The sequence below is a fragment of the Mus caroli genome, chromosome 2, assembly GCF_900094665.2.
Source record: "Mus caroli chromosome 2, CAROLI_EIJ_v1.1, whole genome shotgun sequence".
Taxonomy (NCBI): domain Eukaryota; kingdom Metazoa; phylum Chordata; class Mammalia; order Rodentia; family Muridae; genus Mus; species Mus caroli.
Genome location: NC_034571.1, coordinates 20517907 through 20544732, shown reverse-complemented (window position 1 = coordinate 20544732; position 26826 = coordinate 20517907). Strand labels below are relative to the sequence as shown.

Sequence of the window (26826 nt, the reverse complement as noted above, 5' to 3'; positions counted from 1 at the left end):
TCTCTCTCTCTCTCTCTCTCTCTCTCTCTCTCTCTCTCTCTCTCTCTCTCTCTCCTTTCCCTTTCCCTTCCCCTTCCCCTTCCCCTTCCCCTTTCCCTTTTCCTTTTCCCTTTTCCCCAGTTGCTGTAGAGGAAGAAGTGGCAAGCTGGCTAACGGTCTCTGAATCCCTACCTCCTGTACAGACTCCCAGGTCTACAGATTTCAGGGAAATAGCAGAAACCAAGGAAGTTCGCAGGCTCTGGTTGCCAGACTTTAGAACGTTAGAGGGTAACTGGTGGCAACACACTTCCCACCCTTTTAATGGGTACAGTGTCATTAAACGGATCCCTCCTTCCCAGCTTTCTCAGTATCTCAGTATCTGGAATTACCTTTTTGCCCTGTGCTGCCCATGAAGCTGAAGGCAGGTTGACCACATGATGTCTTCTGTTTCCCCCACTGCTTACAGGAAGGAACCTCAACCCTGTGTGATGGGTCTGAACTCCTTCAGAGTTCAGGATACCATGGTATCAGTTTATCTATGCCAACGGGGCCTAACTCTCCTCACCACCCGTCCATGCTGCTGGCCTGCTCACCCTGTGCTGTCCTTCTGTCCATGTACCCATGACATGCATAATGTTTAAAAATAAATCCCTTACCCAAAATGATGGCCAGCCTCAGTTATCCTCTTGAGTTCCAAACCAAGACTGCTCACTTCTATGTCCAAGTTCACAGTTTCTAATCTGTATGTGAGAGATGCCAAGTGGGGGTGACTTTGTTCCCTTTCTTTATTGACCCATGGTTTATGGAGAGTATAGGGAACAGCACAGGTGTCTATGGGAGGCATTCTCCTCCTTTGTCCAGTAAGATTCATTCTATATTCTAAACGGGTCCTCCACCACAAACCTACATTTCTGCTCCAAGGTCTTTCTAAGTAGCCTAAGCTGGTATTTAACTCATTGTAGTCCAGGCCATTCTTGAACTTGAAGTTTCCTTTTTCAGTCTTCTGATACCTGATTTCAGGCCTGTACCACCAGGAGCCCTGGCTACATTTCTGAAGTCCTTCCCTCCCTCCATCCTCCTCTTGAACACTTTTCTCTACAGGCCACTCTGTTTGGTCTCCCCGCGAGGTAGTAGGTATTGCTAGCCACTGTTCTTGTATCTCCTTTTTCGTGCTCTGTGTTTCCCATCTGTCCTGGCATCCCTTCTCTTTGATGCTCTCGCTCACAACATTTGGGTTTTTCTATGTCACTTACTCATTTTAAGCTTCAGGTCTTACTCTTAAAGATGATTTTGATAATAATAAATGTTTGAAGCTCATTTTTATTTTATCTTTCAAGTTTCACTGTATCTTATCTGATTCATCTGTATGGTTTGAACTTCCAAATAGCAGATGTTTCTCTCAGCAGTGTCCAACCTGTGGCAGTGGCTCAAGGTAACAATGAACTTGGCCCATCTAAAAATTGTAAGCTTTTCTTAGCACATTATGAGGCTTTCTTGTGTGTGTGTTTGAAACCTGGCTACACAGTTTTTGACTATGAACTTTGTAGATAACTGTGTTACAACGTCCAAGGCTTGGAGCACCCTGGATGACTCTGCATGGTACTGTCTACTTTCGTTTGTTGATTTCATTATTCCTTCTTAGCTTTCATTACTTCTGTATTCCAGATCATTTTGCAGGTTTCTTCCCTCCTCCCTTCTGCTTGAAGAGCATGTTTCCTTTTTTTAAAATTTATTTTATTTAAATGACGTTTGACAGTCGTAAATTCTCTGTATAACCTGTATTCTGACATTGTTGTGAAAAGTGGTTTTTCCTTTGTATGGAGTTCTCACTGTTGGTTATTCTCTCTCCCACTGGAACTATTATTCCGTGTCCTCGGCCTCCTGTTCTGTTCTGAAGCCACTTGTTAATTCAAACCATTTTTCCTTTGTATAGCTCTGTGGTTGCTAAAATAACCCCCCCCCCCTTTTTTTTGTTTTGGAAAATTGAAATGAATGAGAAGTAGAGACAGACGTGAGGAGCGCCCTTCCCCCTCCCTCTGCGCGCTCGGCCCCTCCCCCGCCTTCTGCTAGGAGCCTGTGCTCTGCTCCTCCCCCTTCGCCTGCTCTAGTGTTCCAGTCACTCCTTGCTCCTCCTTGTCCTTTCTGTGCTGTGTTCAGAATAATCATGGACTGGGCATCTCAATTAGGGGTTTAAAATAATCAGGGTAGCGTTATTGTACTGAATGCTGATGATAATTCCTTTATGTTGCCAGTACACATTCCGAGTTCAAATCATGCAGTTGTCTTAGAAATAACTTTTTATGGTTGTTTTGTTTGAATCATTATCCAGACACTGGTCATTCATTTGACTTTTTTTTTTTAAATATATCTAAACTTCTGCTCTGTTAATCATCTTCCCTCTTATGTATCCTTGTTTATCTGCTGTGTAGAACTTCTGGTATACTAGGTCTGGTAGATTGTATTGGGGGTCATGAAGTTCCTTTCTTTACCTAAACCACACTCTGCGACTGATGGGGGTATGGATCACGGTACCTTTGAAATTATGTTGTTGGCAACCGTGTTGTGTTTTCAGAGCTTTAGCAGTGTCCTTGGCCTCCTCCAAGCGGATGCCATTGACATTTAGACATCTAATATCTGTGTGTCTGGAGACTTGATTGGTAAGATGGACTCTATTGATGATAACGTAGCCCCAGATCACTTCTTTTGTCTCCGTGGGTGATGGAAGGGTGGGACAGTGATTAAGATGAAGCCCTTCCCCCATGGCTCCAGTGACAAGGATGATTGTCACCAGATATGTGATTTCAGGACGCGTCACAGATTTCCATGATTTCTTCTGTCTTTATTATTTATGTCTTTATTATTGTGACCTTAACTGTGAGGCAGGAAATACTTGGTTACCTTGAAATACATTTTGTGTTTGTATTAAGAAAGGACATGCCTATTTTGTCCATATATTTATAAATGTTCAAAGCAACAAATCAGTATCTTAGCAACTAATGCAAATATATTATTTTGAAAATTTGGATTTTAATGTATTTGATGTATTTTGATCTTTTGAAATTACTGTTTTGTTTTTTGATGCTTCAAGTTTTCCCATTTTGGCCCAGGGAGTCCCTTTAAGTTGGCTTTTTGTCCTTCTCACATCCTGTGGACATTTCTACAGATTCCTTGTTCTCCCGTCTAGTATATTCAAGGACCATTTTGTATATCTTTCCTAGAAGACTGTGTATTGGACACTACCATTTTGTCCAAATTTTCCTTCCCTTCCTGCAGGAGAGCCTGGCCTTCCGTGACACTCCTTTAAGCTCCTTAAGACTGCTAAGAACTGAGAGTGTGGAAGCTCACCTCCCTGAGATAGCCTGTGCCAGAGAAGGAAGGTCTAGTAGCCCAGTGGTTACAGGTCAAGTTGTCTTTAGGTTACTTGAGATCCCAAAATGTTTTTGCTGGGCTCTTTTGAAATTATAACCCTGCTTGACCCCTGACATCTGTCAGTTCTCACTTCCTTCTGGTTGCTTCTGCATATCTTACTGGCTGAGCTGCCTGCTTCTCTGGAGTCCGATGCAGATAAATCATGACCTGTGGTAATGGCCATCAAGTCAGTTAGCCTCAGTCTCTTGCTCTTGCTCTTGCTCTCTCTGTGGTGCTTCAGATGGAACCCAGGGCCTCACATGTGTTGAGCCAACTTGGCTGCCAAGTGTACCCCAAACCTACTGCTGGGCTTTTCATAGCTTTCAGGCTTAAATGTTCAGTATTTAGTGTTGTTGGTTTGGTTTTGTATTTGTGAGAAATATATCACAGATATGCCACATTTATAAATCAAATATATTAAGATGTCTGTCTGATGTCTTTGGCTTTCTATTTTTGTTTCTTTTATCCTGAAAAAAAATGTCTTTTTACTTTGCTTATTTTTTTTCAAAAAAAAATTTTTTTTAAATTATACATGTGTATATGTACACCAGAGTGCCACTGTCCTCTGAGACCAGAAGAGGGTGCTGTATATTCCTGGACTGGAGTTACAGGCAAATGTGAGTCATCTGAGGTGGCTTCTAGAGCCTAACTTGGGTCTTCTTTCTTAACTGCTGTGGTACTCTTCTGGCTCAAGAATAGTGGTCTTCAGCCATGGAATGTTGAGAGTGGGAAAAATAGTATTTTCCAGGGAAACGTGCACCAATTGATTATCCAATACCAATGGTCATCCATGAAAACATACTTACAAGTAACATTATACAGATGAACAGGTTAGACTATAGATGTATATACATACACATATATGCTGTAATAATAATTAATGAAAAAGAGCCCATCCATGTGAACGAGAACAGGGAGGGCTGTTATGGGAGGGTTTAGAGGGGAAAAAGAGAAGGGTGAAATGATGTAATTATAATCTCCAAAATAAAAGAAGAAAATTCTTGCCAATCATTTGTTCCTTTATAAAAATACAGGAAGTTTCAATCTGTTGACCATGTTAATCCACAATTGCAAATAAATGCTCTCCTTCCTCTTCATAAAAGTGTTTCTTTGGATACAGTTGCACCACTTGTGAACATATGTTCACGTATACGTACATCTATGCACACTTTTGGAGCTAGAAGATAGAATCGCAGCAGGCTGGTCTCTGTTCTCCTGCAGTAAAGTGGTGGTACAACCAGGGAGTAAAGTGCTTGCCTAGCATGTGTAAGCCCACTTCAACCTTCTGACTGTTGTGACAGACATATGCCACCATACCTGGCCAGCATCTCACTTTTGATTGATGGAATGTTTAACACCCATTTCTCAGTTACCAAAGGTGACATTTTTATTTCAATCTTTTTTGATTGTTGCTGTGATTTCTAATTTGCCTTGGCTGTGATTAGGATCCTGACCTGCGTGATGGTCTCCTGTGAGACGGGTTGAAGATTCATTCTCCCAAAGCTCAGCCTATGGCTGTTGTATCTCTGAAGTTGTTTTGTATAAGTACAGTAGCCTCCAGGGGTGGGTGTGTCCTGTTCAGCCACCTTCCTTGTCATTGCTAGTCAGTGTTCTACACCTTTTTAAGAATCCCTAAAAATAGAAATCGGTGTCGTTTGTCTATAATGACAATGTTTATTTAGATTTTCCAGTTTACAGGAATATTTGTATAGTGTTTCTGAGTGTTGACTTGTCAGTAAGATGTCTCGTTCTGGGCAGTGGTGGTGCGCACATTTAATCCCAGCACTTGGGAGGCAGAAGCTGATTTCTTGAGTTTAAGACCAGCCAGGTCTACAGGGAAAATTCCAGGACATCCAGGGCTACCTAGAGAAACACTGTTTCCAAAACAAACAAACAAACAAACAAATCTTGATTTTTTTTTTAAGTAGCTTGCTTTCAACAGTAGATTTTCATAGCCTGTGGTAGCTTTCATCCTGATCCCTCTTTTGCTTCCTCCTGATTTTCTCATGGACCCTCCTGGCTCTCTTTCCAATTCATGGCCTCTCCCCTTCTTCACTAACTGTATTATATGCATATAATATATGTATATATACATATATATATATGCTTTTCCCCATGAGTTTGTTATGACAGTTTTATCAGAAGTAATGTCATCCAGGCTCTGGTGTCTTTACTTCATTTCTTTTTGAATAAATCAGTTCTTCAACTCAGATTGGTTCTTCTCCTACTATATTTATTCTTGCCTTTGCTGTATTTATTGGAGAAGAGTTAAAAAAAAAAAGGGCACAGGTTTAAAATAATACTTCTTTCTGTAAAATCAGTGTTGCTCATCATGGAAACGTTTTCTAAATGGTAAGAATGAGAATAGAGTTGTTACATGAAACCTGCTCACAGCCAGCCTTCTTGCACTGTGTCTACTGAGTGCCTCTGCTGTGTTGGGCTCCTCAGGGGCAGGAAGCACGGTGCTCATGTTTCTCCTCCCTCTGTTAACTTACTATTTCACGTATCTCTTGTGTTCTATCAACTCTTACCTGTTTTCAGGATCCTTCCTGGGAGGGTTGAGTATTTTTGTGCATTTCCTGTGGTTGCATGTTTTATAATTTTTCACTATTAAAGATCTTAAAAGACTCTCTCTACCTCCAGAGATAATGTTTTATGAATTAATAGAATGTTGTAGGGTTGGTAAGTATTACCAGTTATTTTCTTCAGAAGACTTCGACAGGAAAATTTGATGGTGTTCACTTAAAAAAAAGTTTGCTTTGAAGTATTTGCCAGTGGGCATATGTCTCTGGAGCCAAGCTCTGCTGTTTTGCTATAGCTGTTCTTTCCTGCATATGAGTGGTCAGGGATCAGGGAGAAGCTGAAGTCTTCGGTCTTCACAGTGGCTTTGCCATGGGTGCCTCCATTTTTGTTACTCCTTAGTATCTTCTCTGGTTATATGTATTGTTTAAGAGTGGTAAAAAGATTTGGTAGTGAAAGGTGGCTCAAGTCACCACACTGTCTCCTCTGATGTCCTGTGGTCTTAGTAACCCTGTCATCTATCAGAATTGAAATAATGCACTCCTATAGTTTAAAATAAAGAATTGAGAGAAATATGAAGCTTACCTAAAAAGGAAGTCACTCCTGGTTGTTACAACCTGGGGAGCTGAATTTGTGGACACAAAGATGGGGGTTGCTGAGAGAGCAGAGGAGGGGACAGTGGGGAGGCAGCAATGAGTAGGAATTGGGGGGGAGCCCAGAGAACTGGATCTTCAAGTGGTGGGGCTGGCAAGGCCTCTGTTCTCTAGAGCACTGAAAGGGAAACCCCAGACCAAGTCAAGCTAGACTTGGATGATAGGGTTCAGGGAGAACCTTCAGGTTTATGGGTTCCAGGAAGCCCCTTGCTTTATCTGGTCTTGCTGCCCAGAGATCTTCCAGGCAGAGGGAATGGCTTACTAGGTTCTGGGAGACATTGGTTTCCCTATGAAGGGAGTGATACCACCAATGTAGGAGGCAAGAAGGGCCCACTAGGATTTCTGTGTCAGATTGTCCTCCATTTCTAGGTCTGCCCCTGCTGTTTTGGTCATATGCTCAGCAAAGCTGTGTTCTTAGCTAATTTCTCTTCCTTGGCTGGGCATATGGTAATCTGCCTCACTTGGCCATGGCATGGAGCTAGGAGAGACCCATGTGACATGGCTTCATGTGTTTACATCTCCTAATTTTGAGGCCCTGTGTCCTTTTAGGTGGTAACACGAACCTGGAAGGCCAAGCAGAGGGCAAGAAGGAGGCAGAGGCGGATGATGTACTGAGAAGAGGCCCCAGGCCCATCGTTCCCTACAGCTCCATGTTTTGTCTCAGCCCCACCAACCTGTGAGTTCTCTGTAGTGCTCTGCCTTTGTCATGAGTATCTGAGCATATTACCAGCTTACATGGGTTAGATACCTTGTAGAGACTAATTGTATACATTTACTGAACATGCTTGTCTTAGCAGCATGAGACACATTTGTTACCTTATCTTATAGGAGAAGACACAGAAGCACAACGTTTTGTGCCTTGTATAGATACAGAGCCAGTATTCGTGGTAGTGGGGGCTGGATCAGATGCCAGACAGTTACTTTCAGAGCTTGTGTAACAACTTTCTCTACTGTTGTGTACGTGGCTGCACACGGGAACGGTTTTTACATTTGTTATACCCATAGCTTCCTACATTCACCTTCTCACCGGGGCCATTGTGTGTCCCTTCCCACACTGGTCATGATTTATCATTCACTCATGACTTTGGTACCTCATCCATCCAAACAGTATTCACATGCAGACAGCACTATATGTGCTGATGTACAATGATGACCAAGACAGGTGAGACTTATTTTCATGGAAAACATGTGGCACAGTGGAAACAGCAAACAGGCAAGATGATAAAGTGACGAATAAGATAGCAAGCAGAGATGAGAACTAGCGAGAAGCAAGTGGAGGAGGGATGTGGGCTTCTGACTCTGCTAGAACTAGGGAAAAGGTCAGGTCAGGGCCTCGGAGGGAAGTGGATCAAATACTTGAGGCAGGGGAGGGAGTAGAGTGTGGGTAGAAGGAGAGGTTCAAGCGCTTCAGAAGCCCACTGGCCAGGGCCAGGCGGGCACTTTGCGAGCAGAGTGGCCATCACTTCTTGGCTGCCCTGCTGCACCCCCACAGTTTTCCAAGAATCCCCACATAGCTCTCCTCACCGGGTCCTGTTGTGGGAAATATTGAAGAGGACCCACCAAGTTTCTGCGCTCCATCCAGCTACTCCCTGCCCTCCAACTCTCGAGCGGGGGCCAGAGCTCCCAAGTTCCCTCGCTGCCACGCCAGCCCCCCACAATGACCATCTACACCCTGTGATCAGCCACCACAACACTCAGCAACTTGGTAGAAACAAAACTCTAGAAGCTAATAATTAACAAGTCAGATTTATATATCAGTAAATTCTCAGTTCACAAGATGCCCACACAATAATTTCAGAGCCAATTGATGATGATATAAGCTGCTCACCTAGATCAGACAGGTTATCCCAATTATTCTATCCTTATATGATATTCATAACTACCTGTGGCTATTTAAAACCACACAGGATTAGGATCTTCTTCCTGTCCGTCTGCCTCCATCTTGGCTTCCCTTCTCTCTCTCTTCTGAGTTTCTTTCTGCCTCCCTTTTCCCTGTCTGATCACAGGCCTCCTGCTGCACTAATATTTTAATGTAATTGGACAGGGAAACTCCTGACAGAGTTCCTCTTTCTTTTCTACTCTTTTTCATTCAGCACCTGTTTCCTGGGAGCTTACTCTGCTAGGAGTGAACAGTAACAGAGACATACCTTGTCCCTGCCTTCTCTGGAGTGATGGTGTATTGGTGAGGCAGACAGATAACTTAAGCACAGCAGAGAGATGTAAAATGGGGGGGGGGGGATTCCGGTGTTCTGGAGCAGGCAGGAGAGGGATGCTAGAGGTGTCGTGAAGGGAGGGACGTCTTAGTTGAGTGTGTAGTATGAAGTGGAGAGGGTGGTCTGAAAGCAGAAGGCAGCTAGTTGGAAAGATGATAGCTGGGTGAAAGAGCCGCTGCCTTTCTTCTTCCCTTTTCTTCTCAAGGACTGAGCACAGCTAGGTTCTGTCTGACCACAGTTCAGCACTTCTCATTGGTGGAAAGGATCGGGAAAGGAGACTGGATAAGAGATAACCCAAGGAAGACATGATAAACTACGACTTTAGCTGTTACAGTAGAGATTTGGAAGTGAAGTGTTGGGGGGAAATTTTCAGATGCACAATATGATGATGAATTAGAAATTAGAATTAGAAATACCATCTGGAAGGGAGATTTTGGGAATACACGAGTTCTTGTTTAACTGACAAGAGGAAGGTTAATCCATGAGACCAGAAGTGTTTTTGGGAGTTGGCTGAGCTGTGGGGGTCCAGTTAGCAGCTAGATGATGTAGAAGTAGGACAGCTGGGACATCTCTTGGTCAGGTGAGCTGAGAGCACAGTTGAACAGTGGAAATGTAGCCATAAGCTGGATGACTGAGTTAGGGAGAAGAGGGCATGCTCAGGGACAAAGGGCTAGCACACTGCTTGGGACCTGGGGAGAGTAGCTTTGTAGGATAAGCAGAGGGTTGCAGAGAAAAGGGTGGATATTGGCTGAGAAGCTGCAACCTTTTGACAGCAGACATCCCTGGGGCTGTGGCGTTGGGGGCTGGGGGGTACCTGGAGGGGTTGGTGGCAAGGATAGGCCTGTGGAGCCTGTGAGGCACTGCTGATAGTAGGAGAGATGTCTGTTCCACTTGCTGGGTCTTGTGGAGCCTGTGAGGCACTGCTGACAGTAGGAGAGATGTCTGTCTGCTTGCTGGGTCCGTGGCTATTCTTTCTCGTCTGACACATGTGTTCATCCCTCTGACCTGATCAAGTGGCTGCTTCAGGACTTGGCAACTGAGAGACTCTGGCTTATTTACCTCTGTACTTCTGAGTGGTGATTGCTCTCTGGAGTGGAGCCTCTTGTAACCAGGAACTTGGCTTTCTCATTGATGCAGAGTAATGTTGAAAACCAGAGCTCCCGGTCAAGATGGTGGCCTGTTCTCATGAAGCCCAGGACTCTCAGACACAGCTTGCACTCATCACAGGTTCAGACACTCTAGGGCAAGAGTGGCCTGCTTTCTGCCAAGCTGGTGCACTAAAATACTTCCTTTATGGAACACCCACTCCCTCTGCTTTCCATGATCTGTGACAGGCTGAGTGGTTGCTGTCCTCTGCTCTGGGGTACAGCATACAACTGAGTGGAGGTGGCCATGCTCCCACAGAATGTTAATCCACCATCTCCAGCCTCAGACCTAGCCTTGAGCTGTCGTTTGCTGATCCCTGACCTGGAAAGCCTTTCCCAGAAACTCTGTCCAAAGCTTTTCCCAGGCTGCTGACCATTTCTTTACCACAGAACTAAGGGACAGAGCTCCACAATGCTGGCAGAGGGCTATCCAGTGAGTGCTTCTGTGAGTGAGGTTGACATAGTCAGGTATTGGCCTATGGTGACCTGAGCTTTGTTCTCACAGGCTTCGTCGCTTCTGCCATTACATTGTGACCATGCGGTACTTTGAGATGGTAATTCTTGTGGTCATTGCCTTGAGCAGCATTGCCCTGGCTGCAGAGGATCCTGTGCGGACTGATTCATTCAGGAACAACGTGAGTGTCGTAACTACTGGGTCACTGCTAGGCTACAGAGGTGCCAGTGGACATATTCCCAGGGTTCACACAGATGGGTTAGTGCTGGTGGCCTCTTCCCCCATCAGACATCCTTCTTCCCTCTGGGTTATGAGAACCAAAGGTTTGGAAAAGCCTATCTCCTTTAGCTCTTATCTTGTAAATGTGCTAGAGCTAGCAGGGCAACCACCAAAGAGTCACCAAAGGATCCTTCACAGAGGGATGTCAAAGCTCTGGGGGGAAGAGAGGAGCCAATGGTCCAGGCCTGCCTAGAGGAATGCCAAAGCTCTGGGGGGAAGCAAGGAGCCAATGGTCCAGGCCTGTGTAGAGGAATGCCAAAGCTCTGGGGGGGAAGCAAGGAGCCAATGGTCCAGGCCTGCCTAGAGGAATGCCACTTTTTGTTACAGGCTTTAAAGTACATGGATTACATCTTTACAGGAGTCTTCACCTTTGAAATGGTCATAAAGGTGAGATGTGGTCGCTCCTGCAGCTTCCATGAATGCATGGGATGTGTGACTCAGGCATGTGCTTAGTCAGCAGATGTGCACATGTGCGCGGGCTGTGTGTGCATGAAATATTTTGATAGCTAAAAGCCTTAGCAGCCACCAAGAGTCCCCAGTGTCATGATGTCCCACGGATGCTGCTGGGGTACTTGGCTTCCAAGTATGGAGATTTGGGGCTTTCTTTGGTGTGTGTGTGTGTGTGTGTGTGTGTGTGTGTGGTACATGTACACTCAGCCTCCCCTCCAAGGTTGCCTCATAGCCGCAAAGAAAGAGTCATGTGACAAAGCACAGAATAAGGGCAGACCTTAGAGGGAGATGGCAGGCGCACTTTTAGATGCAAAAGACTAAATTTCTATAGGATCTAGAGATTTGCTCACACATGAGAGTCTGCCATGTCATCACAGTTTCTGCTTTCTTTTCAAGGTGACTTTGTTCTTGTCTGGCACACAGAGAAGTGCATTCAGTGCACTGAACTCCACACACGTACATACCCAGCAGTGCAGCTGAAGGCACTTGTGTGATTCTGGTCAGTTCAGAGAGCCCGTGCAGAGCCGAGGAGCTTCCAAAGCCCAGCTGGGTTACTTCTGCTTTGTACACACTGGCGGTCTGGGAGGAAGGGACCAGCTTACTTTGCAGATGAGGATGTTGAGATATTTGCCAAAAATTATTGTAGCAGAAAAGATAGAGTTAGGACATGATGGTCTGATCAGCTTGTTCTTTCTCCTGAGTTGAACTTGCAGGTCTGGGCTATGTGAGTTCTCTAAGGGACCGTGTCTGTTACTAGAGAGGGGGTGGCAGGGGAGATACACCTCTCACCACAGTGGGGTTTTAGGAAAGGTTGAAGCCTATACTCTGTAGGGACATTGAGGCCAGGCCCCGTTGAAGCCATTTAAGAGTATGACTTGTGTTTTGGCCCCTGTGAGATGCACTGAGCCCTGTACTGCATAGAGACTCAGAACCATGGCCCCCTGTGACTGCAGCCTACCTCTGCCTCTCTTTTCCTTATGTACTACATACTCTGATGTCAACTTTATCCCCTTTAGATGATAGACTTGGGCTTGCTGCTGCACCCTGGTGCCTACTTCCGGGACCTGTGGAACATTCTGGACTTCATTGTTGTCAGTGGAGCCCTGGTGGCATTTGCATTCTCGTAAGTAAACCTTACATCTGCTCTGGAGCAGAGGGCCTAGCCAAAACTCCGGTGGGGTGGAGGAGGAATGGGCTCATGTTTGGTCTATAGCTCTGTTACTGTGTAAGCGGGGCCGTCCTGCCTTCTTAGGTCTGGAATGTGCTTCTAAAGTCTGGCACCATCTGTTCCTGACACTACCTGTGATCTGGGAACTGTCTGGGATTTGGGGCATCTGGCTTGCTCCTTTGGAGCCTGCTTACCTGCTCTGAGGTGACTGCCTGAGTGAGGGATTGGTGTGTTTTTACCCCAACTAGTAGACATCTTTGTTTGTTGGGGCTCTGAGACTATTCTCTGACTCCTGTCTTGGTGACTGTTAGCTTGGTGATATTGGGACTAGGCCTTCCATGGGAGTCTAGGTAGGGCAGGCATAGGTGATGTAGAGAAACTGTGGGATGAGATTTAAAGACAAGAATGACCCCAAAGGGAGGGTCTGTACTTCTCTGGCACTCAGGTGGGCCAATGCAGGCTTGTGTTCTGCCTCCCACACTGACTCTGTTCTCTTTGTCTTCTTGATGCTGGACTCGGGTAGGAGCTTCATGGGGTAATGCCTCCCCTTCCTTTCATATTGCCTTACATCATGGCACGCCTCTGGCCCATCCATCATGGCCTCATACCTGCTCATCTACCTCCACCCTGTTTAGGCTGCATGCTTCCTCCCAGGAGCCATCCCCAGGCCATCATTCCTGCCATGCCTGTGGGGACTGGCTGGGGGCTGGGGGCTGGGCTGGGCTGGACTGGGCTGGGGGCTGGGGGCTGGGCTGGGCTGGGGGCAGGGATCAAAGAGAAACAGGGGGAAACAGGCCGGGGACTGTCTGCTCTCTGAGCAAAGATTTCAGCATTTTGATCATAGATTGGAAAAAAATCACAAATCCTTTCTTTACAACAGATGGCAAGAGGGCTGGGCTGGGCTGGGGGCTGGGGCTGGGCTGGGAGCTGGGCTGGGAATGGTCAGCCTTGGTAGGGAGGCCCTCAGTGAGCAGGGTATCTGTGTAGGTGTTAGAGGCTTGAGCACTGGCCTAGACGGTGTACTGAGGAATCTGAGTAAGAGCTGCCAGCAGTGACCACAGTCCATGACGCTGGACATCCTGAAGTGCTTTTACTCTTGGGCAATGCAGCTTTCTTTTCTCCTCCATCTGTTTAGTCCCCTTCCCAGAACCTCCCAGTGTCTCCTATGGGTGACTTAATGAGCCCTCTGTCTATGACAAAGGAAATGAATTGCTAGAATATCAGCAAGGACCCTGGGGAACTCCAGGCAGAAATGTCAGAGAGGCTCCAAGATGGCAGTAGGAAAAGGATGGGTCTCAGGCTGTGGCCTCTTGAGTGAGCAAAGAGGGGAAGGCTTGAGCTCAGAGAGCAGCCTCTAGTGGGCAGTTCTTTGAAGTCTCCCTCCTTTATTTTATTTTTAATTAATTAATTTATTTGTTTATTTGGTTTTTTTGAGATAGGGTTTCTCTGTGTAGCCCTGGCTGTCCTGGAACTCACTTTATAGACCAGGCTGACCCTCAAACTCAGAAATCTGCCTGCCTCTGCCTCCCGAGTGCTGGGATTAAAGGCGTGCACCACCACTGCTCTGCTCTCCCTCCATTTTTTTGCCACCATCTTCCTGGATGGTCTATATCCTGGTGTACTGGAGACGGGTTAATGTGGGTACTGGAGGTGTTAGGTGAAAAAGAGGCAGGTTTTGCTGATTGTGTAAAGAACCCAGCCCAGGATAACCTTGTACGTGCAAGCTTTATCCCCTAGCCCCCATATTTCTGAGATTCTAGGCTGTATTACCATGTGCAGCCTTAAGGACAGTTTGATCTGATTCTGCGATGTGGGACTGAGGAAAGGGAGGTGTGGGACCATATCTTTCTTTTCCTGTGAAGGAGGCCTGGAATATACAGCTGCTTTGTATTGGTCCTGGAGTTTTGTTGGAGCCTATGGGAAGCCATTTGGGGCAGACTTAGCCATGCTTGCTTAGGGATCTAGATGGGAAGTGATGTCTGAGCTGTCTAGGATAGGGCTCTCTGTATGCAGGAGGCCTCCCCAGCCTTGTAGACCTGGCCCCTGACTGCTGATTCTTGCTACCCCCAACCCCTAACAGGCACACACGGCATTTGTGTCTACTCTGGTTTGCAGGGAGTTCTTGATCTGGTTTTCTAACCCTGGACTTTTGAGCTTGCTGCTGGTACCTGGAGTTTTGTCTATCTGTCTCCCCGACCTGAGTCCTCCTGCATGCTCTTTTCTTGGTCATCTTGGTATCTGGCTGCTTCTCTGGGTCTGTCTGTCTTTCTCCTTTCTATCCTGTAGCTATACTTTCCCTGCCACTTTTCTTCTCTCTTCCCCTTCCTCTCTCAATCCTTGCCCCTCTCTTCTCCTTTCCCTTTGGCCCCTCTCTTCTTTTTTTCCTCTCTTCTCTCTCTATCCCACTCTACTGCAGTCTCTGGCATTGTCTCTGTATTTGAATGTCTCTTTCTTACTGTCCCCCACTTCCCTTTTGGTCACTTGAGGGATAGTCAGGTGGCCTGTAGGGCAGATGTCAATAAAATCCCCATAGTGACAAGCAGGTCACTGGCTCCTCTAGTGCTTGATAAAGTTCTAGCATAATAGGCAGGCTCACAGACCTCTACTCTGCTGGTTTAGCAGTGTCTGTCAGGAGCCCTGGGCAGGTGGAAGTAGCCATTACAGCCATGAGCACTTGAGAAATCAGCTTCCCTGTTCACCAGCTGTGTGGCTGTGGTTTGGCACTGGCCCTAGCCCTGTTCTTAAGCAGCCATGGGAAGACTTCCCCCCACTGAGCCTCTATCTGGAGCCTGAGACAAAATGCACAGGGCCTTATTAGACAGACCAAGAGGACTGGTCAGAGCTGGACTCAACGCCAGCACTCTGCCCGCCGGCATCAGCCACTTCTCCCTTCTAGAGGATCCAAAGGGAAAGACATCAATACCATCAAGTCTCTGAGAGTCCTGCGTGTCCTGAGGCCCCTCAAGACCATCAAGCGGCTGCCTAAGCTCAAGGTTGGAGTCTGGAGTTGGGGATTAAGAAGTGTGCTGTACATGTGGGTACACTGGTGTGGGGGTGGGTGCATGTGTCCACAGATTTATTCACCTGTATGAGAGGACAACTCTTGCTCAACTTTAAGACTTTTCTCCAAGGAGGTCTGTCCCCAGCAAAGGACCTTCTTCCTTAGCCACTAGCACCAGGTGGGACACTGTGGCAAGACAGGGAAGCACAGAGGACACAGGATGCAGGAGTAGATGCCAGGAATCAGGGATTCCAGAAAGCAGCTCCGGGGCTCAGTAAAAGAGGGTAGGTACTGCTGTGTTTCTGGGTGAAGGAAGTGCAGTGTAAACCCAATTTAATAATTACCTTGGGTCAAGAACAACATGCTTTCTGTGCTTTTGCTCCTTTAGCTCTTTAAAACATATGCAGTAGATTTTCAACAGCTTGGACATTTAAACCTCAGAGACACTAATCAAAGTGTAAGGTATGGGAGAGTGGCTTAGTTCTTATGTGTGAAGTGATATGTGGGGAAAGGCATCAGGGAGTCTCTGGGCCATGGCAGCATTTGTACTTGAGGCAGCAGGGAAAAAAACAAAACAAAACAAAACAAAACAAAACACCACACAGCATGGATGGGCCTGAAGCTTCCTTGGCCCAGGCAGCTGGCAGCATTGGGAGTTGCTAACCAGTGTCACGAGAGAGGACTGTGGGTCATCAGGGGAGCCTGAGGCAGATCAGTTCTAGGTTCAGGGTGAGAGGATCTTCAGTCACATCTAGATCCCAGAACACATTCAAATTCTGTGTCCTATGGTCCTCAGGGACACAGAATCCCTTTTCTATAGCGTTAGTCTTCCCCTATATCAATGCTGTTGCTGGCCAAGGACAAAGCAGGGATGGTGCACACAGTTAGTACATGTCTTGTGTGCAGGCCGGGGGACTCTGCCTGCTTCCTGTGGCCTGGCTCCAGCCTACCTGCTAGGCCAGTTTTCTTGGGTATCCAGGTGGCAGGTCTGGTGCCTCCAGCCCACTGATAAAAGCCAGGATGACACTCCTTCCTGTGAGAAAGACAGCTGTTAAGGTAGCTTGCAGCCTTCTGTGGCCATAAGTTAGAAAGCCTTAAGGGGGTCTTGAATGCTTCAGGGAGTCTGAGCCTCCATGTTCCTGAGGTTCGGAGCGGGTCACTGTCCTGTTCTGTTTTGATCCTCTCCGGTCCCTTTCCTAGCTTACCCCCATCTTTTTCCCTCTCTCAGTGGCCTAGCTTACCCTAATGACCACTCAGCTCCACTCTGGCCTCTCCTGTGTGGGTACACTCTTGCATGGCTCTGCTCTCCTCTCCATGCAGGCTGTCTTTGACTGTGTGGTGAACTCTCTGAAGAACGTCTTGAACATCCTGATTGTCTACATGCTCTTCATGTTCATATTTGCCGTCATTGCAGTCCAGCTCTTCAAAGGGAAGTTCTTTTACTGTACTGATGAATCCAAGGAGCTGGAGAGGGACTGCCGGTAAACTGAGGCCTAATTAATGCCACACCTTATGTGATGTGCATGCCTATTTCCTTCCTATGGTTTAATGCCAGCTCCGAGGTGTGCCACACTTTACTTGACAGCTGGTATTTGGCTTGTTTCTACCTTTTGGTTATTGTAGTTAGTGCAGCCATTAACACTTTTGCATATGTTGTTGTTTTGGTAGGTAGGTGTGTGTATTAATTTCTCTTGTATGTATACCTAAAGGCAGAACTCCTGAGTAATATGGGAACTATTTTATTATTGGAAGAGATGCCAGATGGTAATCAAAGTGACTGAGCCCTTCTGCATTTCTAAGTGCTATTTTCTCTGCATCCTTACCAATACTTACTATTACTATTTCCACTGCTTTTGTGTGTGTGTGTGTGTGTGTGTGTGTGTGTGTGTGTAAGGTGGTGGCAGTGCTCATATGGCACAGTAAGTGCAATCACAGGGAATGTCCCTTCTTCCACCACTTAGGTCCCGGGGATTGAACTGAGGTGGTCAGACTTTGTAGCAAGCACCATTGCCTGCTGAGCCATCTTGCCTACCTTGATTGCTTTTGTTTAGATATATTTATCCCAGGAACAAAGTGATATTTCAGTGTGTTTTTGATTTGTTTTTCTTTCTGATAGCTGATAATATTGAATATTATTCATGAACTAGTTGGTCTTTCATGTGACTTCTTTGAAAGAAATGCCTGTTCAGATATTTTATCCGTTTAAAAAAATTAGCTTGCCTTTTGGTATTGATTTTACTCGTATTTTGTATGTTCTAAATACAAATTTTCAGGTTGGTAAAGATTAACAATAGTTTCTCCGATTGTTTGGATCATCTTTTCAGTTTCGGTTTCTTCCCTCTCTTTTGAGACAAGATCTGAGATGGAGCTCACCACCCCGCCTCAGCTTCCTGAATGCTGGATTGAAGGCGTGCACCACTACACCAAGAGCACTCTTATTTTAACAATGACTTCTGATATTTATTTGGGGATGGTGGTACATGCCACCCTCTCCATGTGAGAGGACAGCTTGAGGGAGCTGGTCCTCTCCTTCCCTCATAAGTACCTCAGGGATTGAACTCAGGTTACTGTCTTGACAGTGCCTACTTTTACCCACTAAGCCAGCTCACCAGCTCTCTTACCTTTTTAATGGTGTTTTTTGAGACACAAAAGTTTTAATTTTGCTAAAGTCCAACTTCCCTATACCCCTTTTGTTGTTCATGATTTTGGTATCTAGCTAAGATTCCATTCCCAAATAAAGACTAACCATGTATTTGCTTCAAAGACTTATATAGATTTGATACCAATGTTTACATTTTCGGTCCAGTTTTTTTTCATTCTCAATAAAAGTTTATTATAAAAAATACATCGCACAATGAAACCAACTAGTTCTGAAGTCTACACATTTTTATGATAAAGATTTAGTGGTCAGAGTGGCCCAATTTTATGAACTACATAGTGAGGTTCAGGTGGTGGGTTTGCAACTCTCACCACTACCATCGAGAAGACTTCTCTTTCCACATGGAATGGTCTTGGTGAATTTTCAGCAACCACTTGACTGTAAAGCCATGGGTATTTGAACTGATTACCATTAACTGTCTTCATCTGCTGTTTCCTGTCTCCAGGGGTCAGTATTTGGATTATGAGAAGGAAGAAGTAGAAGCCCAGCCAAGGCAGTGGAAGAAATATGACTTCCACTATGACAATGTTCTCTGGGCCTTGTTGACGCTGTTCACAGTGTCCACAGGAGAGGGGTGGCCCATGTGAGTGCCAAACTAGTTGTGGTAGCTAGTTAGGCATGGGTATACTGAGGTAGAGTCTGCACGGTTTCCCTACTTCTAACCCCATGATGAGGTCAGGTGTGGTATAGATAAGAGCCCTGTCCCTCTTGGGCAGAACTGAGTTTCATCCCGGAGACAGAAGAATGAACCACATTCTTGGGGTAGGACTCAAGCCCTTTCTATGAAGGTCCCTATCCTTGAGGTGCCCTCTCCCTGAGGTGGAGCCCAATTCTCAAGATGCAGAGCTGTGTCTTATCTCTGAGGTCTGACACTGAGGTGCAGACCCGAGCCCCATCCCCGAGCTACAGAGATGTATGGCACTCTTGAAGTACAGCCCTGAGTTCCAATTCTTATATGCAGATCTGAGCCCTACCCCAGAGGTGCAGACCCAGGCTCCCTTGGCAGCTCTCCTGAAGTGTGCTCTCCCCTTCCTTAGGGTGCTGAAACACTCTGTGGATGCCACCTATGAGGAACAGGGACCCAGCCCCGGGTTCCGGATGGAGCTCTCCATCTTCTACGTGGTCTACTTTGTCGTCTTCCCTTTTTTCTTTGTCAACATCTTTGTGGCCTTGATCATTATCACCTTCCAGGAACAGGGGGACAAGGTGATGTCTGAATGCAGCCTAGAAAAGAATGAGGTAGGTCAATGTTGTGTGGGATCCTGGGACATAGGCACTCTGGGGGAGATTACCAGTCTTCCTTCTATATGGGCATGGCTTGTGGCTGGCATAGGCAGGGCCTCTTTTTTTTTTTCTGCAAATAGAGACTGCAGATCAATTGGACCTACTTGGAGGGAGCTTAGTTGCCTCTACTGCCTCCTCTTCTCTGGGCTCCCTGAAAGAGTATGGTGAGGAAGTTAGTGAGCAATGCTTTGAGTTCATGGCTCCCTTCTCTCCCTACAGAGGGCTTGCATTGATTTTGCCATCAGTGCCAAGCCCCTGACACGATACATGCCTCAAAACAAACAGTCGTTCCAGTATAAGACATGGACATTCGTGGTCTCTCCACCCTTTGAGTACTTCATCATGGCTATGATAGCCCTCAACACAGTGGTGCTGATGATGAAGGTATGTAAGTCCCACCATGTACTTGCTAGGGCTTGTTGTGTGTGAAGATCCAGGGTAGACATGTTCTCTCTCTCTCTCTCTCTCTCTCTCTCTCTCTCTCTCTCTCTCTCTCTCTCTCTCTCTCTCCATGTTCTCTCTCTCTCTCTCTCACACACACACACACACATACATACAGACTCACACATACACATGCAGATATACTCAGACACACACACACACATATATGCAGATACACACACACACACATTCATTCTGTCTCTTTCTCTTCCCTCCCCTCACCCCTGCCACCTCTCTTTCCTATTCACTCCAGATAGGGAACCCATAACGTACCAAGTAACAGTTCTACCAAAGTCCACCTAAGTGAACCAGTAAATTTTTATTGGGGTTACCTATAGGATTATGAGTGAGGGGTTTCTTTCAGAAACAGGGACAGAGCAAATGTGGCTGTATCACTGAAAAACTTACCTCTGCATAGGTTATGACTCCCAGAAGCTGTAACTGAAGAGCTCTGCACAACTTGTAGGCAGCTCAACATATCTGAGAATCTCCTCTCTAACTAGACAGGTCAGGGCCCCTCCCCAAGCAGTTGTTTACTGTTTCTGTAATCCTGGGGAAGAACCTTTATGGATCTTGTAAATTTCAGCTTTCTCAGACATAGGAAATCTGCTTAGAGGGAATGTTTGAATTAGGAGGAGACTGCAGTAAAACTTGGGTATGGGTCTTATTTTGTGGCCCAGAGGTGGGTCTCCTTGCTGCACACGCTGTCTGTGTAATCCATTCTCTCTGATTTGTAGCTGAGGCACTGAAAGGGTTATAGAAGACCTGGAAAGAGCAAGAGGCGGTAACCCAGATACAGGCAGATGTAGATATTTCTCTACCCATTGTGTAGTCAGGAAATTTGGTTGCTTCCAGTTGGGTGCTGGGGCTAATGCGTCCGCAGCCATCAGCCCTTATTTCTCCGGGCAGTTCTATGATGCACCTTATGAGTACGAGCTGATGCTGAAATGCCTGAACATTGTCTTCACATCCATGTTCTCAATGGAGTGCATACTGAAGATCATCGCCTTTGGGGTATTGGTATGTGCCTCAACTTGCTCTTTGCTTTCTGATGAGCTACATTCTGGCATCCTTCCCTGTTTTTGAATGGCCTTTGCAGCACTTATGATACTGTGAGCATCCCGAGGAAGAGCTGCTATGCTCTCAGTTGCTTGAGTCTTGCCCTGCCTTGGGCCGGGAGGCCTGCAAGCCTGAGATTCCCTTTTCTGGACCTTTAGCTCTCAGTTATGCCTTTACCCAGTCTGGAAGGATTTGCATGCCTGCTGTGACATCTGCTTCTCATTGGCCTTATGTTAAGCATCGATCACCCTTGCCCAGGGAAGCCATCAGCACTGACTGCCCTCTTTTTCTCTAGAACTACTTCAGAGATGCCTGGAACGTTTTTGACTTTGTCACGGTTTTGGGAAGTATTACTGATATTTTAGTAACAGAGATTGCGGTAAGTAGCATTTCCTGTCCCCCAGCCAGGGTCCAAAGTGGCTTCCTTCTAGAGGGTTGTCCGCCAGGTGTTTCACCAGGGCCCACTGTAACTGCCTTATCATGAACCCCTAGGAGGTTCAGGATGGGTCTCTGTTGCTGCTTCTCCCCAGAGATGGAGCTAGATGGCCGGGCGTTGGGTCAGCAATTGCTCTTCTTGGATAAGAATGCAGTTCTGGGGTTGGAGAGATGGCTCAGCAGTTAAGAACACTGACTGCTCTTGGAAAGGACCTAGGTTCAATTCCTAGCACCCACGTGGAGGCTCACAACCATCTGTAACCCCAAATCCAGGGGCCCTGACAACCTCTTCCTAATTCCTTGGACACAAAGACATGCAAGTGGTACATAGCCATGTATGTAGACAAAACAATCATACACATAAAATAAATAAATCTTTTTAAAAGTAGTTCTCAGAGGATTCAAGTTGGTAGCCTAAGAATCTCCTGAAGCTCCATGGTAACGGCTGACCAAGAACACGGCAATCTAATGTGCCCGTGCGTGCGTCGGATGTATTTAACAACTTGGCATCAAGAGTATAAGCCAAATCCAGTAAGAATCTGTAATCCAGCAAGAATTTATATTATTAAGTCTCTACTTCTCTATTTGGAGATTCTTCCATTAAACATATCCTGGGTGTGATGGTTCACGCCTGTAATCCTAGCACTCGGGAGGCAGACGCAGGCGGACCTCTGAGTTCAAGGCCAGGCTGTTCTACAGAGTGAGTTCTAGGACTGCCAGAGCTACACAGAGAAACTGTGTTTCAAAAAAAAAAAAAAAAAAAAAAAAACCCACCACCACCACCACCATCAATCAAACAAAACAAAAAACCAAAACAAAATATACATATGGATAGTATTTAAAACGTGTCCTATATCGGGACATTAAACTCAACAGATTTCAGAGTTGGAGTCATGAAGCACCATTTTTAGTATAACATATTAAATTGGAAACATTAAAAAACCTCATCTCTTGAGGGGCATCTGGGTTCTTTCCAGCTTCTGGCTATTATAAATAGGGCTGCTATGAACATAGTGGAGCATGTGTCCTTCTTACCGGTTGGGACATCTTCTGGNTATATGCCCAGGAGAGGTATTGCGGGATCCTCCGGTAGTACTATGTCCAATTTTCTGAGGAACCGCCAGACTGATTTCCAGAGTGGTTGTACAAGCTTGCACTCCCACCAACAATGGAGGAGTGTTCCTCTTTCTCCACATCCTCGCCAGCATCTGCTGTCACCTGAATTTTTGATCTTAGCCATTCTGACTAGAGTGAAGTGGAATCTCAGGGTTGTTTTGATTTGCATTTCCCTGATGATTAAGGATGTTGAACATTTTTTCAGGTGCTTCTCAGCCATTCGGTATTCCTCTGGTGAGAATTCTTTGTTCAGCTCTGAGCCCCATTTTTTAATAGGGTTATTTGATTTTCTGGAGTCCACCTTCTTGAGTTCTTTATATATATTGGATATTAGTCCCCTATCCGATTTGGGATAGGTAAAGATCCTTTCCCAATCTGTTGGTGGCCTTTTTGTCTTATTGACGGTGTCTTTTGCTTTGCAGAAGCTTTGCAATTTTATGAGGTCCCATTTATCGATTCTCAATCTTACAGCACAAGCCATTGCTGTTCTTCTATTCAGGAATTTTCCCCCTGTACCCATATCTTCAAGCTTTTTCCCTACTTTCTCCTCTATAAGTTTCAGTGTCTCTGGTTTTATGTGGAGTTCCTTAATCCACTTAGATTTGACCTTAGTACAAGGAGATAGAAATGGATCAATTCGCATTTTTCTACATGATAACCGCCAGTTGTGCCAGCACCATTTGTTGAAAATGCTGTCTTTTTTCCACTGGATGGTTTTAGCTCCCTTGTCAAAGATCAAGTGACCATAGATGTGTGGGTTCATCTCTGGGTCTTCAATTTTGTTCCATTGGTCTACTTGTCTGTCACTATACCAATACCATACTGTTTTTATCACAATTGCTCTGTAGTACAGCTTTAGGTCATGGTGATTCCACCAGAGGTTCTTTTATCCTTGAGAAGAGTTTTTGCTATCCTAGGTTTTTTGTTATTCCAGATGAATCTGCTGATTCCCCTTTCTAATTCGTTGAAGAATTGAGTTGGAATTTTGATGGGGATTGCATTGAATCTGTAGATTGCTTTTGGCAAGATAGCCATTTTTACAATGTTGATCCTGCCAATCCATGAGCATGGGAGATCTTTCCATCTTCTGAGATCTTCTATAATTTCTTTCTTCAGAGACTTGAAGTTCTTATCATACAGATCTTTCACTTCCTTAGTTAGAGTCACGCCAAGGTATTTTATATTATTTGTGACTATTGAAAGAACCCAGATACCCCTCAACAGAGGAATGGATACAGAAAATGTGGTACATTTACACAATGGAGTACTACTCAGCTATTAAAAAAATGAATTTATGAAATTCCTAGGCAAATGGATGGACCTAGAGGGCATCATCCTGAGTGAGGTAACCCAATCACAAAGGAACTCGCACAATATGTACTCACTGATAAGTGGATATTAACCCAGAAACTTAGGATACCCAAGATATAAGATACAATTTGCTAAACGCATGAAACTCAAGAAGAACGAAGACCAAAGTGTGGACACTTTGCCCCTTCTTAGAAATGGGAACAAAACATCCATGGAAGGAGTTACAGAGACAAAATTTGGAGCTGTGATGAAAGGATGGACCATCTAGTGATTGCCATATGCAGGGATCCATCCCATAATCAGCTTCCAAACACTGACACCATTGCATACACTAGCAAGATTTTGCTGAAAGGACCCAGATATAGCTGTCTCTTGTGAGATTATGCCGGGGCCTAGCAAACACAGAAGTGGATGATCACAGTCAGCTATTGGATGGACCACACGGCCCCCAATGGAGGAGCTAGAGAAATTACCCAAGGAGCTAAAGGGAACTGCAACCCTATAGGTGGAACAACAATATGAACTAACCAGTACCCCGGAGCTCTTGTCTCTAGCTGCATATGTATCAAAAGATGGCCTAGTTGGCCATCACTGCAAAGAGAGGCCCATTGGACTTGCAAACTTTATATGTCCCAGTACAGGGGAACCCCAGGGCCAAAAAGGGGGAGTGGGTGGGTAGGGGATTGGGGGGGTGGGTATGGGGGACTTTTGGTACAGCATTGAAAATGTAAACGAGGAAAANACCTAAAAAAAAAAAAAAACAACCTCATCTCTGGGAGCAGCTGCTGAAATGGATATTCATATGAAAGTTAGTTTTTAATAAGAAAAAGTAGGTAAGGACTAGGAAACAGCTGTGGTAAGAGAAGCGTAAGTAATGCTATTTTGAGCCAAGTAGGGAGGATCTAAGTCATCTTCAGGCACCTTTAATATGGGTCGGGGCCCCCATCAGAGGGGTCTCTACAGTGAATGGAAATGACAGGATCTCATCCCCGAACTGTATGAGGCAAAGGGCTGTACAGGGACCAGTGTGCGGCCCTTGGCTGTCCTGAGGGCATGTGTGGAGGTGAAATGGCCTTGGACTGCATTTGTTGTTATGGAGCTAAGGGACACCACTGGTGCTATTGCCACAGAAGCACAGTGGAGTACAGGCTCTTACCTGGCTCTATTTTACTCAGAGCTCACGTTGTATGTGTAGCGCATCTTCAGCGATTACCTTCTGGTGCCTTGAGAGGCAGACTGGAGCTCTGGTATGTTAGTTCAGGCTGACCTGATGCCATCATTGTGTCTCTTCACTCATTTCTAGAGTTGCAGGCAGATGGCTGAGCCTCTACTGCTCTGGTTTCCAGCTCGATGAGGCAGTCCATATCCTTACTCTGAACTGCTTCTGTTTGCTGTTCCTCTGTCTACCTCTCGTTAGGCTGGTAATCCAGTCATGGTTTAAGATTGGCTGTGGCATCTGGAACAGTCTTGGGAGAGCCAAGTCTCAGGTGGACTTCTCTCCTGTCTGTCTTGTAGCTGCAGCTCTACCTTTCACAATAGTTAGGGTTAGGCACACTGGCCAATATGGAAAATCTTTGCATGGAAGGGAAGTCCCCTTTCAATCATGTGACTGCCATAGTTTTGCGTGCTCTTTGTGGAAGTTTCCCAGCTTCAGAACAGGACCTATGTTGATCCAAAAGTTGAGAGAAGATGAACACAGAGTCAGCCCTGCATTCCTGTAGGGCTGGTGAGAGCTCCTGGTCCCTCCATGGGGTACTGGTGAACTTGATGTTGAATATTCCATCTCCATAAAGCACATGTCCAGTGCTGTGGCTACTGTCTCACTGTTTGTTTTATTTCTTTCTCTCTTTCTTCCATGTACTTCCTTTGCTTGCTCTGAGATGATGTTCTATTGGTTCTGGTCAGTTTGATATTGACCCTGTGTGCAAAAACAAACAAACAAACAAAAAAACAAAACCCAACACAACAAAGTAATGAGGCTGAGACCTGAAGGTTGACCTTTGGCCTTCACATGAATATGCAAATATACACCTGTAAACCCATACACACATGAACACTCAGATACATGAAACTGTGTGCCATGTGGTTACCCCTGGGCACAAGACTGAGCACATCATTTCATCAGAGATTGGAGAGAGACTCATGGGGCCCTACCTATCCCTGAGGGACTATTGGTGGTTAACTGTTGCTGGTGCTATTTTCTTTAGTGATATAACCATTGCAAAGTATCCCATGTTCTATCACATAACCTCTTATGTAAGCTCATACAAGCACCCCTAATCAAACTCAGCAGAACATCTAGCCATATTTGGAAAGAGGTCCTTCAAGATCAACTTCTGTTCATTACTCCGTACGGGCAGTGCTGTGCTATTAGCACAAGCAGGGAATGTATATATAGCCTTGTGTCAAAACATAACTTGGGCTTCTTTCTAGAGTAAGCAGTTTTATACAGGGGTATAATATAATCTGGATATTAAGACATTCATCGAGCTACTTTGTGGAGAAGGAGGCACAGTAGCTATCTTCATTGGGCCCTCCCAGAAACAGAGCCTAAGGCAAAAGTTTGGTGCAAAATTTTCATTTGGAAGTTAAACTTGGGAATACTGGTAGGGAAGTAGTGAGTGCCAGAGAACAGAGTGGCCAGCCACAAAGGTATTTACTAAAGAAGTTACCCCATAGGGAGTTCCGAGCGAGAGTGAACCATACCTATCATTCTGTCAAGCAACAAGGAAGTTGAGGAAGTCTTTATCAACTTCTGTTATTAGCTAAAGGTTCCTAGGGGATTGGCCAGGGAATATCTAACTTCTGGAAGTTCCTAGGAACCCTCCCACCCCTCCAAGAAAGAGTGAATCCTGTTTTGGGTTCTGGCCCTGAGATGCTGAGGTCTCTGGGACATGTAGAGTATGTACAACTTTCTGCTAGGGGTCGGGCTTTGGAATTGTGGGGTGAACTGTGGGTGAGAACCTATTGGAGTCTAACTATAATTTGAAGACAGAGCAATGGGTGAACCAGATGTGGCCATGAAAGGTGAGGCAAAGTGACATGAGGTGTGTGGTCTAAACACTTGGGAAATGGATTGCTATGAGACGTACGGTTGTGCGCCTGATGATGTGTGTATCCCAGGAATGGGTTTGTTGAGGAAGTTTGGGGTTTAGCTGTACATCTTAGCTCTGCATTTCTTGATATACTTCCTTGAGGCTGTTGGGCAAATAGACTTGGAGTTCAGTGAGACAATCCAGGCTGGTTGCACG

The 26826-nt window shown here is 45.6% G+C and overlaps 1 protein-coding gene across 7 annotated transcripts in view; it reads left to right on the top strand.

The window, feature by feature from the left end:
• Positions 1–26826, top strand: part of Cacna1b (calcium voltage-gated channel subunit alpha1 B) — a 171978-nt gene that overhangs the window by 104488 nt on the left and 40664 nt on the right. For all 7 annotated transcript variants that reach the window (XM_021155454.2, XM_029474069.1, XM_029474066.1 and 4 more), the window contains 12 exons: positions 7110–7236; positions 10424–10553; positions 10979–11038; positions 12118–12224; positions 12793–12804; positions 15166–15262; positions 16591–16751; positions 18375–18512; positions 18967–19168; positions 19433–19597; positions 20564–20674; positions 21009–21092. In XM_021155454.2, the coding sequence (XP_021011113.1) occupies positions 7110–7236; positions 10424–10553; positions 10979–11038; positions 12118–12224; positions 12793–12804; positions 15166–15262; positions 16591–16751; positions 18375–18512; positions 18967–19168; positions 19433–19597; positions 20564–20674; positions 21009–21092 (1394 nt within the window). The remainder of the gene's footprint in view (positions 1–7109; positions 7237–10423; positions 10554–10978; positions 11039–12117; positions 12225–12792; positions 12805–15165; positions 15263–16590; positions 16752–18374; positions 18513–18966; positions 19169–19432; positions 19598–20563; positions 20675–21008; positions 21093–26826) is intronic.